This window comes from Argiope bruennichi, chromosome 8 (genome assembly GCF_947563725.1).
Source record: "Argiope bruennichi chromosome 8, qqArgBrue1.1, whole genome shotgun sequence".
Classification (NCBI taxonomy): domain Eukaryota; kingdom Metazoa; phylum Arthropoda; class Arachnida; order Araneae; family Araneidae; genus Argiope; species Argiope bruennichi.
Genome location: NC_079158.1, coordinates 116814740 through 116830534, shown reverse-complemented (window position 1 = coordinate 116830534; position 15795 = coordinate 116814740). Strand labels below are relative to the sequence as shown.

General features: G+C 30.3%; 1 protein-coding gene across 4 annotated transcripts in view; it reads right to left on the bottom strand.

The window, feature by feature from the left end:
* LOC129981123 (RNA-binding protein Musashi homolog Rbp6-like) overlaps positions 1-15795 on the bottom strand; it is a 247187-nt gene that overhangs the window by 28463 nt on the left and 202929 nt on the right. For all 4 annotated transcript variants that reach the window (XM_056091806.1, XM_056091808.1, XM_056091807.1 and 1 more), the window contains exon 7: positions 4500-4548. In XM_056091806.1, coding sequence (XP_055947781.1) covers positions 4500-4548 — 49 coding nt within the window. The remainder of the gene's footprint in view (positions 1-4499; positions 4549-15795) is intronic.

Here is a 15795-nt window from a genome sequence, read left to right as displayed (position 1 = left end):
CTGAGTGGAAAAAAAAAGCCAAGAACATAAAAAAAATCTTTAATAAAATGGAATCTAATATCTAATAATGATATCGGTTAATGTAAGGATTAATTAAATATAATAAAAGAGGTTTCATCTCATTTCTTTATGCATATATTTTTGATGGATTCCTGCAAAATGTAATCTATTGAGACATGTCATGGTACAAAGGGTCAAATTTCAATTGTAGACGCTGATAAAAAGGGAGGTAGAAATTCATATAGTCTTGTTCATAACATTCCAATATTTGGATTTAGTTCTGCAGAAGAGATTTCATCTAATCAAGTAGGATTCAATCCAGGACAGATTTCATCTAATCAAGCAGGATCCCATCCAGTAGAGATTCCATCTAATCGAGTAGGATCCCATCCAGTAGAGATTTCATCTACTCGAATAGTATCCAATCCAGGAGAGATTTCCTCTAATTGAGTAGGATTCCTACAAGGGAGATTTCATATAATCGGATAGAATCCTATCCAGGTGAGATTACAACAATTTCGTCCAAAGAGAGGTTGTTTATAGTGGACTAAAGTATAGATTTGATGAATCAAAAAGCATAATGGAAGTTTGCAGTAGAAAAAGTAGAAGGTAACGATATTATCGATTTTAAATCGTAGTAACTCACTTTGCACAGGAAGAAGGTCCTAAGACTGGATAGGGAAGAGAGTGTTACAATAGAACCAAAAGTTTCTTTTCTCTATTGCCTAATATTATTATTTTCACTGCACAATTCACTTTGCTCAGTTAAATTCACATACTGCATCAATGATGTGGATGAGTGATTACATCATTGAATCTTTCCGCTAAGAAAACTTACTGTACCCCTGCTAATTACTCGAAATAAGGCTTATTCATAAATAAAATTCTCTACAATGTTAAGAAAGGATAATTTGGACAAAATAAATCTCAATGCAATGTAATGATTTTTGGTACCAGATTTTAGTGTAGACCATGAATACAAGACATCCAGAAAAACGAAGTTCTTTTTATCATTATCCTTACAAAGTATCATAAAATTCTTTTTAATGTGTATAATTACTTTTTTATGAGATTTTTGTTATTGGTCATTAGATGATCTAAGAAATACAATTACAAAAATTGGTCATGTTCATACGAGACATAATTCTAATATGGCAATTATTAAGCAAGTAAAATTTTTTAAAAAATGTCTCGAATCTTCAATAAAAGTATTTCAAAGACATTAACATAAAATATTTTAGTTAAGGAAAATTCAGCTGAAAAAGTTATTTTTTTGTTTTCTGAAAATTAAAAAAAAAAATTAATAAAAGATGAGACATGGCTCTTTTTCTTACAATTAATGACTTGTGTTCAGAGCATAAATACACAATTTTTTAATTTCAGAACCAAAATTTGGTGCAGTGGTTTCTTTGGTATTAAACTGGAACTACCTGCTGGCAAAGAGCCGGGCTCTTCGTTTGCTCTCAATTGTGACAGAGCCTCTCCAACGACAATATCCAGATTGGTAAACGGTCACACTAAAAGTCTCTCGTTTTTGAGGGCAGAAAGACTTATGCGGTATGCTCTTAATACCAAGCTCAGCAAGCCTTTGCCGAGAATCTTTTGGACTTTCCAGAGATGACATATACTCCTCCCCCCTTCTGGTCCTCGTCTTTCTCCGGGTCAACGGTCTAATGGACCTTGTCTGATTTCGTCAGACAGCTGGAGGATAAGCCACAACAACAACAATTGAAACAACCGAAGGATTTTGGCTTACCCATGTGAATAATGGCCGTAAGTTAATAATTTAAATTTCGTAGTTCTTTCATATTAATAATAACCACGCACGAATTGATTTGAAGCAAAGTGCTACTTTCAATGTTAAAGCATAAGAAGTTTCGAAGGCCCTTTCCTAATATATTTTTTTTGCTGATAATTCCATGTGCCTTTCATTTCGTATTAAAATCAAAGTTTTGCCGCCAAATTTTGCCAATATCTTTGCTGCTTTGCTTCCGATGGAAAAAAAAGTTGGTTCAAGTGGCATCACAATCAAATGACAAAGGTAAATATGCTTGTTACATTTTGTTTTAAACTAAGCTTTGATATCAAGTCTTTTTTGTCTATTTTGTCTATCATGCCCTTTGCGATTTATTTTGTCTCTGTTGCAAGATACTAAATAGATCGCAATAAAAAATCGGCGTGACAAGCATGTTTGTGTGTCATGTGCGCATAAAGCAAATAAACCTTCATTGGCTTAAAATATTAGTGACGCTGAAAAAATATCAGGATTGTATAAAGACAGCTTTAGTATTTTCTCTTAGAAAATATTTACTTTTTTAATGGTTTTCTGCTGAAGTATTAAAACTGCCATATTGTCTCAGAATTTACTTAGTATTTTTAGAAAGGAATCGAGGTGTTTTCTTTGTTTAAAATGTTATCGACCTAATATATAAATCTATGATTGTAAGTTTAACAGCAGGATGTTTCGTCTGTACGTTCGTTGAATCAGAACGAAACGAGTTCTGAAGATCCAATCAAGCATTCATCAAACGATTCTTGAAATGAATGATTTTTGAATCGCTTAAATCATTCATTTTTCTTAATACCTATATATTATGAAAAATATATACAGAGTTTCGTGTTTTCAAAAAATATATGTATAACAAATCATATGTATTACAAACTATAGTATTTCAAATCAATATTTGAATGATTGTTAGTTTATGTAAGATCTTTTTTTAGAAGATTTTTGCAAAAATGAACTCTTAATTCAGTAGCAAAATTTTCCCTGCTAATTTCTCATGTTCAATGATACAGGTTCATTTTGGGAAGGAATATGAATGAATACTACATTTTCAATTTGGGAAGAATCAGGTATTTTTAAGGCTAACAAACTACAATAACTTGACCTTGATAACTTGTGAAATCTATTAAAAAATTAGTACATGATAACTAGTCATAAAATTTGAAGAGCCGATTCTTCGCTTTGTAATTTAATTAATACTTTTAAACTCGTCGTTTTTCTAGTGAAAGATTAACGACTTGACCTATTCATAACGGTTCTTACTCAACTCAATGCTTGGTCTCGCCGGGGAATACTAACGCATCCAGTTTGCATAACCAAATTCTTATTAGTTTTCCCGGCGTCCTGGCATAGTGGTCTTCCCCGTGATCTGGGCGTTCCGGGTTTGAGCCCGGGTTCAGGTATGGTTGTTCGTCTTCTGTGCTTTATCTGTGACGTGTGTGAATGTGCCCCCCTCCCCGTAAAATTGGGTCGTGCAAGCGATTGTGACGCATGAAGTAGCTAAGTCTTACTCTTGGCCCTAGTTGGTGCTACTGAAAAAACAAGAGATGCTCACTCGGATTAATTCGCTGACAGATAACTGTCGGCGGGATTGTAAAGTGCCATAAGTCATAACACAACAACAACTTATTAGTTTAAAAGTAAGTTGAGTTAATAAATTATTGATGCCACCTTTGAATAAGTATTAAACCGAAAAAGCTTTGTTACATACAAGGCCCATGAAGCTTTCTCAGAAAATACAAGTTCATTGCTCAGGCAGCTTGAAACTGACGAGAGCAATTTTTAACATAAGTTTATCCTGCCTAAATGAAGATAAAATAATATTATTATTCGCAATTATGTTAAATTAAGTTTTCTATATTTGTAAAAATATACTTATATTCTCATATATTTTTTAAAAAATTGAAGATTGCATGGGCTCTATATGGCAAACAGCTTTCATTTCAAAAGTTTGCCGTCTTTGTTGTAATCTAAAAGTATTTATTTGTAATTTCTCAAAAATATTTATTTTCTATTTTTAACAGTTTTCGAAATTCAGCTAAAAGCGTTGTAATAAGTGAAAGTCGCTAATGATTTATAAAGCTATTTGAGATAAGGGAATCATTTATGAATGTCCTCAGACATGAGACATCTCCCCAAATTTATCTTATATGAACAAGTGCAGGACAACAGATATTCAATGGTAGAAAGAGATTCCAGAAACTTCTTTATGATTTGATTTTACTTCCGGAAGTTAATGACCTTTCCACGACATAGAAACTACGAAGCAATTTTCTGCAAGAAACAAAATTCTTTTTTTTTTTTACTTAGCCATCCAAACTGACATTGCATGGCGAAATTCATTCAATATTTGCGTACCTTATAGTAAAACATACATCTGCCTTTTCTCTACTGTTCTAGCAAAACTTCTTATATCGGAATTACCTAGACATTTATAAATGTTTTCAATCGTTGGTTTCATTTTATCCAAATCGATTACTGTGCCTATGGCTTCTTCCTAGATTCATGCATTTGATTTAAAGTACTGTAATTCCCTTTTAGTCGTGTTTTGCCCCTAGTTTACTTCATAATGTCCTGTAAAAATACTTGATTAAAAAAATTCCTAAAATTCAAACTAATGTTAACAATGATAAGTATTTCATGAAAGCCGCTTGATAGGTGGTGAAGAATTTAAATTCTGAAAAAAAAAGAATTGAATAAAGAATATTTTCCTTACCTCTATGCCTGTTGGTCTGTTTGTCAAACATGAGCATGGCATCTTCAACCTGAAAATAGTGAAACAATGAACTAACTGCACATCCAGCGCAATAAGATTTTCCTCAATCATTCGCTTTTATACACAATATTAAATAAATAATAAAAGAAAGCGAAACTAATGCTTTTACAAATAAACTTTCTGGTTATATCATTAAATAAAGTTTAATTCATCAGCTTAAACATTACTCCTCATTCGTTGAATTAATATTGAACTTAAACTCAGAGAAAAATGATTATTGCCTCCTTTAGATTTATCTAGAGCATTACTTTCTAATTATGAAGGTACAGAGTATTATTGGAAACTTAAGCAAAAAACAGAAGAAGCAGATTCTCTTTTTGAATCCGGTTGAAATAAGGATATTTTTTACAAACTTAAAAAAAAAAGCGAAAGGATGTTTGACAATTTGGAATCGAGAGCTTTGTATGCCATCTACGGCAAAGCGTTCTAAGTCGCTCAATTATGATAAAAGCGATGTTATTTTGAACAGCTTGGCGAGCTGCTATACAGTATTCAATCATTCAAAAGATTTAAAATGCACAAAGCCCTATTAATTGCCAATGGAACTGAACTTCAATTATAATCAAAACGCTTAGATTCTATCACTTAGCATGTAAATTCTAAGCTTACGACAAAAATAAGCCAAAAATGAAAACATTTTGTATGGCAACTGTAAAAAGAAACTTATGGGAAGCTTTTTGGTGTTGATATCTAATATAATGCACATTTTTTCACAATATTATAAGGTGATAATGTTTTCCTCTTTCACACAAGATCCTTCCACTTAAGATAAATAATGTCTAATTTAATTGAATTATGACAAAATATGAACAGAAACTGCATAGAAGAACTGAGAAACAGAAATGGGTAAAGTACACAACTGTTAATTGATGAAACGAAACCGTAAATTAAGAAGTCTATGTGTGTGATAGTGTAATAACGTAACAAACTTAACAACGCATGTGAGTTTTTTTTTTAACTAGACATCATCTTATACATTTTTCTCTCCCATCTTATTCAATGGTTTTTAAAACTGTCACACTTCACGTCAATACCTCATGTAAATTATTCATTTCACTGCCCTCATTGTAAATTATTTGTCTTTTATTACATACCTCAGAACATACGTTTAACATTTCCATATTTAATCGTTAAAAGTAATATGAATTTGTGGAATTTTAGCATAATATAAAAATTCTTTAATATAATTAATTTATTTTAATACAAAGGTTGTGGAATTGTATGTGATTTAAAGATAAAACTTAGTGTGTATTGAATGATTTCTCATGAAATTTTACCATAAAGGAATACACTGAACTTTAAATTGCATTTGTATAACATCTGGACTTTAAATAGCATTTGTATAACATCTGAACTTTAAATAGCATTTGTATAACATCTGAACTTTAAATTGCATTTGTATAACATCTGAACTTTAAATAGCATTTGTATAACATCTGAACTTTAAATAGCATTTGTATAACATCTGAACTTTAAATTGCATTTGTATAACATCTGAACTTTAAATAGCATTTGTATAACATCTGAAATTTAAATAGCATTTGTGTAATCATCTGAAATTTAAATAGCATTTGTTAAAACATTTAACCATAAAACAAAATTGCTTTTTGGAAAAGAAAGCTGCCAGAAGATCTTTATATTTATTTGGTGCATGTTACTAAGGTTAGAAGTTAACTAATAGAAAGGAAATGGAAGTTTTGATTGAAAAAATTATTGTTAATTTCGAATGTTCAAGATAATTTTTTTTGAACGCTTCGATTTCCTTATTTACAAGTATGCTTTGTTTGTGCACATATTTCACGATGGTAATGCAACCTCCAATTATATTTTTTTTGGCAGTTAATTTTTTAACATTAAATTTCTGTTTTATTCGAAAATTTTTACAGATGATAGATTTCTGGAACTTCAGATTAAAAGGCTGAAAATCTTTAGGGAAGGGGGATCACATTTTTCAAGGGGGGGATCTAAACTATTTCAATTCCCCCCCTTCCCTGGGACGTTCTCAATATCCCGTGCCACAAAAGCGGAAGTGGGTCGACGCCATCATCGACACTCGCGGCAAAAGTTTAAATTTAGTCTTTCAGGCAGATCGATCGGGAACTCATTCAATTCCCTCTGCCACCTGGCTGGGCTTTAATTTATCGCGGGATTTCACACAAATGGGGCGGAGCTCCCTTCTGTGCGCCCTTTACGACGCCCTCCTCAAGATGAGATGCGAGCAAAAGAAACCTTCATCCCTCTCGATGCTTTTTGGCATGGATACGCCATTATTGGATACTAATAGGGACACTGTATAAAGAAACGAACACTGACATGCACTCTGAGCATGCGCGTTGAGAATTGATTTCAGTACCCTATTCATACAAACGCTATTGCCACGTGTAAGAGAACATCAATATATTGACAATCAAATTGGATATTTTAACAGTTCTGATGACATTGAGCAAAAATAAATATAAGACTTTTCAATTTATTGTTACATTATTTGCACTTTTGGGAAAAGAATGATTTGTTTCATTTTCTTTTTATTTTGTGAGAATATCATGCTGTGTTTGAGACAAGCATATGCAATTCCTTCTTATTGCTGTTGCTTGAAGGTAAGTAAAGCCTCCTAAAATTGTCTAGAACAAAACTGATTGCTCTTTTCAAAATAAAATTTGAAATGGAATGCATGAACGATAAAATAAGACTGAAGAAACATATTTTGATTCATCAATTATATTGGAGAGAAGTTTCAACTTTTCGTGAAATTAGTAAAATGTAGTTCGAATTAACGAATACGTTTACAATTATTTTCGTATTTGTAGGAAAAAAAAATATACAAGTTTGTCTAGGATAGAGCTTATATTATTTCCTGAATTTTTATCTGGAGTTTTTAGGCATCGCGTTGGAAACAGGGGCAAGAATTTGGCATATTTGGCTAAGGATTCGAAAACTAAATGTGACTGGAAAATACGTTTGATAACTTAACATTAACAATGATTAAAGTAAACATGTACAGAACGATAAAAGTAAAATAACCATATAAATTATGATATTATGCTATAGGTTTTCACTAAAATGATGTATTCATTAAAGTAAAATAAGAATGTATTAGTAAAATTTCTGAAAATAAAAATTCTTCGGATTATATTTCCTCAAATAGAAACCTTGTAATATTTTTTAAAAAATTTAATGTGATTATTCAATTAAACACGAAAAGTTTAAACATTTCTTTTAGTTAATTGTTTTTTAGCTAGAAGAAAAAGCTAAAGCTAAAAGCCCTAGTTTTACGAGTCATCTTATGTCCTTATAGGTGATTCATCCTAGAAATTAAGCATTTCTAAAAGCATACGATATTCTTAAAATAAAGCTTGCCAATAAGATGCATAATCAATTCAGAGCCTCTCATTTATCTTTCAGTTTACTGAGCATCTCCAAAAAATTTTTCTGAGTCGTATGCACGGACATACATTTGTGTTATATAGCCACTTGCATAGAAAATACATATATTTACAAATTACTAAATATAAAATGTATTTATTCTACAGGAAAAGTACATATTAAAATTATAATTATTTGGAATTTGAATGCCACAAAGCTGGTACCAGATCTGTTTTAATAATTTTGATTTTAATAAGATTATATCAAGCGATTTTTCATCTCACATGATATAAAGATTTGACCAAATTCAATTTACTCCAATAATAGGTATATGCTTGAGACGTCAAGAATCGACATCATCCATGTCATATGATTACGTTCCATGTTAAAAATCTTTGGAATAACCCAGTTCCATAGACGCGAGAATGCAGCTTGTTCAAAATGGCTCGCTACCCCAGCGTCAAAATCATGGCAATAGCAATCTGACTGGGTTGACAACATCTGAATCGTACCATGTCCTGTGAATGGTTCAGCTGTCGAAAAGCAAGTCACCTTTGCAAACAGTGGATATTTGTTTTAGTTATAATTAAAGGAGCCCAGCGTTTGGAAATGATTAGTTTTAAGTTATCCTTCTGGACGAAGGATGTCCGATATATTCATTTTATTCTGCCGCTTTATTCCTTTTCTGGTGTTTGTGGTCGCAACAGGCAAGTATCAAACTTTCATAATCTTTCCGACAGCCGAAACGTCAGGGTAATTTTCCGAGTTTCGAGTAGTTTCAAAAATGGATGCAGCTGCCGTTTTGTAGTGACAGCTCGAATGACGACTTGTCGTCTGTAGAAAATTGCGAAAGACTTGGAGTGCGAAGCCGGTTTCAAAGCAAACGGTTAGCTATGTGTAGTCAGTAATTTTTTAAAAACATTTATCGGATGAAATTAATAATGGTATCAAAATATTGACTTTTTAATATGAATGCACCATTTTTGAAGGTAATAAAAACAATATATGAATAAAAAAAAGAATGTTGTAGATTCTGTTCACGTCAAATACAAAATGATTTCAGACGAAATTCTGAAAACTCTATGTTGATAATAGTTTTCGTGAGGCTTATTAAAAATATGTGCTGGATATTTCAATTCATTAATATTTTATTTCACATCCTTTTGATAATACTGGTTAGTTTCCTTCTGTTTTTCATTTTACGTAATTATCATGAAATTGACGCTTTTACTTCTTCTCCTTTCTGTTGTAAAATGAGGAACTCTTTGAACAAATAGGAGCTCTTTAAAGAAAAAAAAATAATAGGGAACGTTAATTGTTTCTCTTCTACTCTATAGAAGAAATAACAGAGGAAGTTAACTGTCTCTAGTAGATTCTTTTGTTTTATAAAAGAAATAATATGGGACGATAACTGTCTCTTTAGACTCTTCTGTTCTATAAAAGAAATAATAGAGGACGTTAGATTCGTATATTCTATAAAAGAAATAATAGGGGAGGTTAGATTCTTCTGTTCTATAAAAGAAATAATAGGGTACGTTAACTGGCTCTTTTGACTCTTCTGTTCTATAAAAGAAATAACAGGGGACGTTACCTAAATTCTTCTGTTCTGTAAAAGAAATAATAGGGGACGATAACTTTCTCCTTGGACTCATCTGTTCTATAGAATAAATAACAGGGGACGTTAACTAAATTCTTCTGTTCTGTAAAAGAAATAATAGGGGACGATAACTTTCTCCTTGGACTCATATGCTCTATAGAATAAATAATAGGGGACGTTGAATTCTCTTTAGACTTTTCTGTTTTCCAGAATAAATAATAGTGGACGTTAACTGCCTCTTTAGACTCTTCTGTTTTATAGAATAAATAATAGGGGACGTAAACTGCCTCTTTAGACTCTTTTGTTCTATAGAAGAATAACAGGGGACGCTGACATAATCTGATTAAAATCAAAACTGTCTCTTTAGACTTTTATTATGAATAATAAAAAACAGAAGGAAAACATCTTCCTATAAACTAATATATAATAGCTTTACGAGGCGGTGTAAAAGACTTTCAAGTAGGCAGTATTTGTGTGGGATTAAAACACAATTTTTTTTAATACCCTGTAGCTGAAAGCACAGAACTTCTTTTGTTTTATTATTAATGTAAGAAATTAGTTATTTAACTGCAATCTGATGAGTTGGCATTGAAACTCATAAATATGCATCATTTTCAAAAATCAAAAACGACAAAAAGAAAACGACAGAAAAACATTTTAGTTTGCGATGCGTATATAATCGTGATGTGATTTGTCAGATGCAACAAAATAATTTCAAATGCTCTGTAAAGTATATCATTGAACATAAATCTATCAAATTTGCTGCGTAGTAGAAATTTTGATTTGTTTTAATTATAAATTAACCAAAATTACAATATTTCCCTCAGTGACTTCGTATATCTTTGTACAAAATCTATTTTTGTACTACTTTACAATTGAAAGGAAAAATAGTTTTTTGGTGATATTAAATTCATTTGTGTATTATTTTTTTGCTAATTCTAATATTTATTCTAATATATAATTTACATTAATATTTTTTCGTTGTTTTATTTTCCAAATTTATTCTCAAGCATTTGGCAACACATTCATTATATTTTTTGAATGCATGCTGTCGTTGTAACATAATGAATAATGTCGCTGAATAGATTTTAAAAATAAAATAAAATCAGGCTAATGAAACCTGTAACATGAAAACAATTTCATGTTACAATGTTTCGGACAAGAAGTTCGAATCGCCTTTAAATTGTTTTTCGCTCACACAAAAAAATATTAGTTCAAGAATCTAATAAGAGTAACGAATCTTGATAGAAAAGTTGAAAGATAATTGCATTTTTATCCAAATTTTAATATTTTTCTTTCATTAACAACTTTTTATAAAAAACTATCTTTTAGAACTGTTTATATAAAGAATAATTTAGAATAATGATAATAATTTACGAATTTTGGTAACGAAATCAAACGATAAATTTTGCCTCTCCACTGGCGCAGCAGGATTTATCTCAGCACGGCGTACAATTTATTTCTGATCAAACTATCTTTAAATTCATTTTCTTAATGTCTTTTCGACGTTGACAAATGGCTTTACTCTTAGAATTTTCTCTTTTTTTTCTGCCTTTTCATTATTAATGTATTTTTGCTGGAGAATTTCCAATTCTCTTGCACACCATTTCGACTTGGATGCTGCCACAGAAATTTTTGTGGAATTTTTTGATGGTTTTATGATATGAAATATATTTATTTTAAATGCTCGGTAAATTCATGAGGAAATCTGCTTCCGAACTTATATCTGTATTTACATGAACTGCAAACATCTTGGGCCAATGAAAGAACTCAAAATTCGAATGATTGCAAATATGCATTTCAAAATGATTGCATATTTGCATTCGATCTGCAATCTTTCTTTATATGAAGTTAATATGAAGGATAATCTCTTTGTCATCTTCAATCGGATCTCTATATATCGAACTTGATGATTCATAGAAAAATTTTGATGTATGGAAATGGCGATATATAGAAATTCTGATAAACAGAAATACAAATTGCAATTTTTTAAAATAATTTTCTTCTAATATTACATTTTTTAGAAAAGCATTTCGTTTTTTTAATATATGGAGCCATTCGGAACCTGACTTGGAAGTTAGAAATTCTGTGGCATATTCAGTCTTTAAATTGTGGCATATTCATTCATTTTATCTTTAATAAATGGCCTAATCACAAGCATAATTTTGTCTCTTATTTTTGTATCTACTTTAACTTCGTTGTTCATTGATCTTATCAATGTTTAGGGCTATAAATAATTTCATAATTTTAATATTCAATAACTCTTTCAAAGGATTTTATAACTGAAATTTCTTAAAAATTGTTGATACTGTTTTTTTCCACATCTTTATTTTCTATACCATTTTCTACTCCTTTTATTATGCTGAAATGTCTTTCCTATTCCTTAAAGATTTCATTTAGGAGACCTTAATTTCAGTAAGATATTTAAAGGATAAATGAATTCAAGTTAAAAATTCCACTCTTTAGGTAAGCCATAGGTATATCAGAATCTAAGAATAATGTATGATTTATCGGCAACTGGCTTTTTCATATATGACTCTTGGTCCTTCGTAATTTCTATTGCACTAAGAATCAGTAAAGCATTTACTTATTTAATTAGTATTTCTTTTTTTGAAAGAAATTCAAGGGTGCATTTTAGCTGCAAAATTTTCAGGTTATTATCTAAGGCGAAAATTTCTGTTCGACATATAGAAATTTTATTTAATATTCTGAAATTATTTTTATTGAACTTGAAAAAGTTCGTTATATAGGGATTTCTCCATATGCAAATTCGTTTTTTGACGGATCGAGTGTTTTTATAACATGCAGTTTATATTTCCAACATTAAAATTTCACATGATACTTGTCGAGTTTTGTATAACTTATCATTAATTTTAATTTATTTGTACACTTTCTTGATAAAAATTATTCAAACCTCATACAGTACATGATGTTGACAATTTTCAATGTCACCTGATGTTACTATACCTATTCATATGTCGGATGTCTAGAGACATTTATTTAAATTTGAAAATATCATTTCTGAGATAATTGTTCATCATATGACATAAATGAAAATATAAGATAAAAATACTGAAAATGCAACCAGAAGTATAACCTATGGAAGTTGTTACACAAACACACTCTATGAAATTCCATTAATCCTAGAGTAGAGGAAGGATTCTGAGAAGTAGATCGTGAATGAACTCTCTAACTAAGGCTCCATGCACTTTTCTATATTATACCGGAGGAGTATATCTGCTGTAGAAGCTAGACAGAAACACCAACGTTCTAGAAAGAGACTAACTAAGGACTGCATTCACCTAGGAGACTCGACGGACGCGCACCAAAAGCATGGCCGACTGAATCGCCTCATCTAGATCTCTGATTTTTAAAGCTTTGTCTTTATCCATTAATGTGAAAAGAAGCTATTATAATACGAATGAAGAAAATTGAAAACACTGTTCTAGGTGTTTGGCTATATTTTAGCATGGTATGGAGATGCCATTTATAACGTGTTTCTTCTCAAAATTTATATAATTATAAGGAGTAATAAGTAATCAAATTGTCTAACCAAAATTCATTCTTTAAAAAAATGGCAGAAAATATTATAGGAAAGAAATATTAAATAAGAGTTCTCATTGAATTTAGAAATTTGGTATCTTCAAATAGAGCATTCTATAAACCATTATAACATTTTTAATGCTTTAGTATCTGAACATCCTTCTTTTTTTTGTAACAAGGGTTTAATGATAATGAAAGAGTTGTTGTATCCGTTTCATATCGAATTCGAATAATAGAATTATAACAGAATAATTGTAAATTGCATCCGTTTGATCCAATTTTCAAACTTTTATCGTCTAATAGAGTATGGGTTGAAAGGTATTGTTAAATGCTGAAATATTTTCAGCTAATAAAGACTGTGAAAAAGTACAAAATTTAGAGTACAAGTATCTTTTCGGAATGTATATTAAGGATTATTTTTTTGAAGTTAATGGTAACTAAAATAATGGCATGATGAAAGCCATTTTTTTAGCATACGGATAATGATCAATAGTATTCATGAATTTTGCCTGTAGACATGCTCACAGCATTAATCTCGAACAATATTATTCTTAAAGGGGGACATCTAGGACAGAGCAATTGCTATAATGGTAAAAAATCTTGAAATAAGTAAATTTGGAGATTTTTTAACAAACAAGGATCCAGGTTTGAAATTTTAGTTTTTCCAATTGATATCAAATTGCGCTACGTGAAACAACTCCAAAAACGCCATATTCGGGCTTTTGAACATTTATAACTGCGCTGAATTTAAACATTCAATGGTTATTTGTTATTTCTGACGAGCAACAAAGAAGTATTTTGTTTTGATTTCTTATGACAGCTCTGAAAAGTTAGGATATTCATTCATAGAAACTCTTTATTTAAAAGTAAATGATGCATTTAATCTGATTTTATTTCCAATTATCGATATTTTTATAATGAAATTAAAATTAAAATTATTTTATTTCATTGACCCCTTTATATAACTCTGATACTTGTAAGCACTTGTGGGATATCATTTGCAGGTGGTTTGAACCCTTGGTCTCCTTAAGTAATATTAGTTTGAACTGTTATTGTCTATAAATATATGATGTGTATATAGTATCTAGAGCTAGCTTTTGGTGTGCGCCAGTCTCTTTGATATCGGAGAGTGTTTTTCCGGGATGATTCTTCGAAGACTGTTCTACCTAGTGGAATAAAGTCTACCTAATCAGATCGATTAACATTCTTACTGTAGGTTTAAGCCACGCCCATTTCAGGATCCTTCCAGTGCACTGCGCATCTGCCGTAACAAAATATTCATTCAAAAACAGCGAACCAAAAGACGTCACACAAAGCACAACAGTTCAGGAACTATTTAAAGAAATTCCAATACTTTCATCTCAACTTTGTAATGAAAATTTGTAGAATCTGTGAATCTTTGCACTCACTCAGCCAAATCATGCCAAATCGTACCATTGCCAACATAATGTTCAAGATGTAACATGGCTACAAATGTAATCGTGTTGACTATGGGAAGATTTGGCGTATCTTGGCGAAGTTACGCTAAATAAATGATAAAGTTAAGTTACATACATACAATTTAATTAAAGACATTACTTTATCTTGGAGTTTTTAGATTTTTGTACTAAAATGAATGATTATTTGAGATGAAGTTATATAAAATAATAGAACATATTATGTAGATCACGTATTTCACCGGCACTTGTATCTTGATTTTAGTCTGAATAATTCTAATGATATTTCTTTTTTTTTGTTTGTCTGTTTCCATTTTTAAATTCCTATTTATTAAACGGAATAGTTAAAAAAATGTCTTTGCTTTGTTTAAAATCAATATGATTAGGATCAATCAATAAGGAAAGAATTAAGAATTCAAAAATCAAGATATTTTTAAATATATCTTGTGATATCTGAGGGAAAAAAAAGAGACATCTTATCTTTTTGTCATTATTTCACAATTGTATTCTGCAACAGGCTTATTATTTTCAGGCTTATTATCTCGTACAATACAAAGATATGTGTAGTATGCCAGTGTTTGATGATTGATTTGTTTATTGAATTACTATTGATTTGTGTACTCATATTATTTGATTGCATTCATAATATTTTTAAAAATATGCTCTTAATTATAATTACTGTAACGAAAACATAAAAATGTATTCAATATTCTTACAACAAGCCTATGTTTAAAATCAAACACCTACTATAGTGGAAAGCAATGTAGTAAATTATATTTTGGAAAATTTATTAAAATTAGAGAAAAAAATTGCAAAGAAATAAAACTATTTTAAACAGTTCAGAAATGGTTTTTATGTCATAATATTAAGGAAATTTTTAATTCTGAAGTTATTAAGGAAAAGTATTAAAATTCAGATTGATTTTTAATTAAAAATGACAGTGAAAATTAAAAAAAAAACTCTTTTTATCAAATATTTATTAACCAGAAAATAATTAGTTTATGTATATACAAATATATAAATTTGGTAGTTCCTGGTTGAACAATCTAGTTTGCTGACGAGTTTAGTGCGGTTTCTGATCATGTGTGTTGTGATATGACTTACAAAGAGTACGCTTGTCTAATAGCATTGCCATATCAAAATAATAATAATAGTAACAAAAATTTATGAAAATAATAAAAAAAATTATGTGGCACAGAGATTGTTTTAATGCATTGTATGAGAATTAGCCACAACTTTTGTTGCAACTTTTTTATCAGACGATGACGATTCCAATGTATTTATAAAAATTATTAAA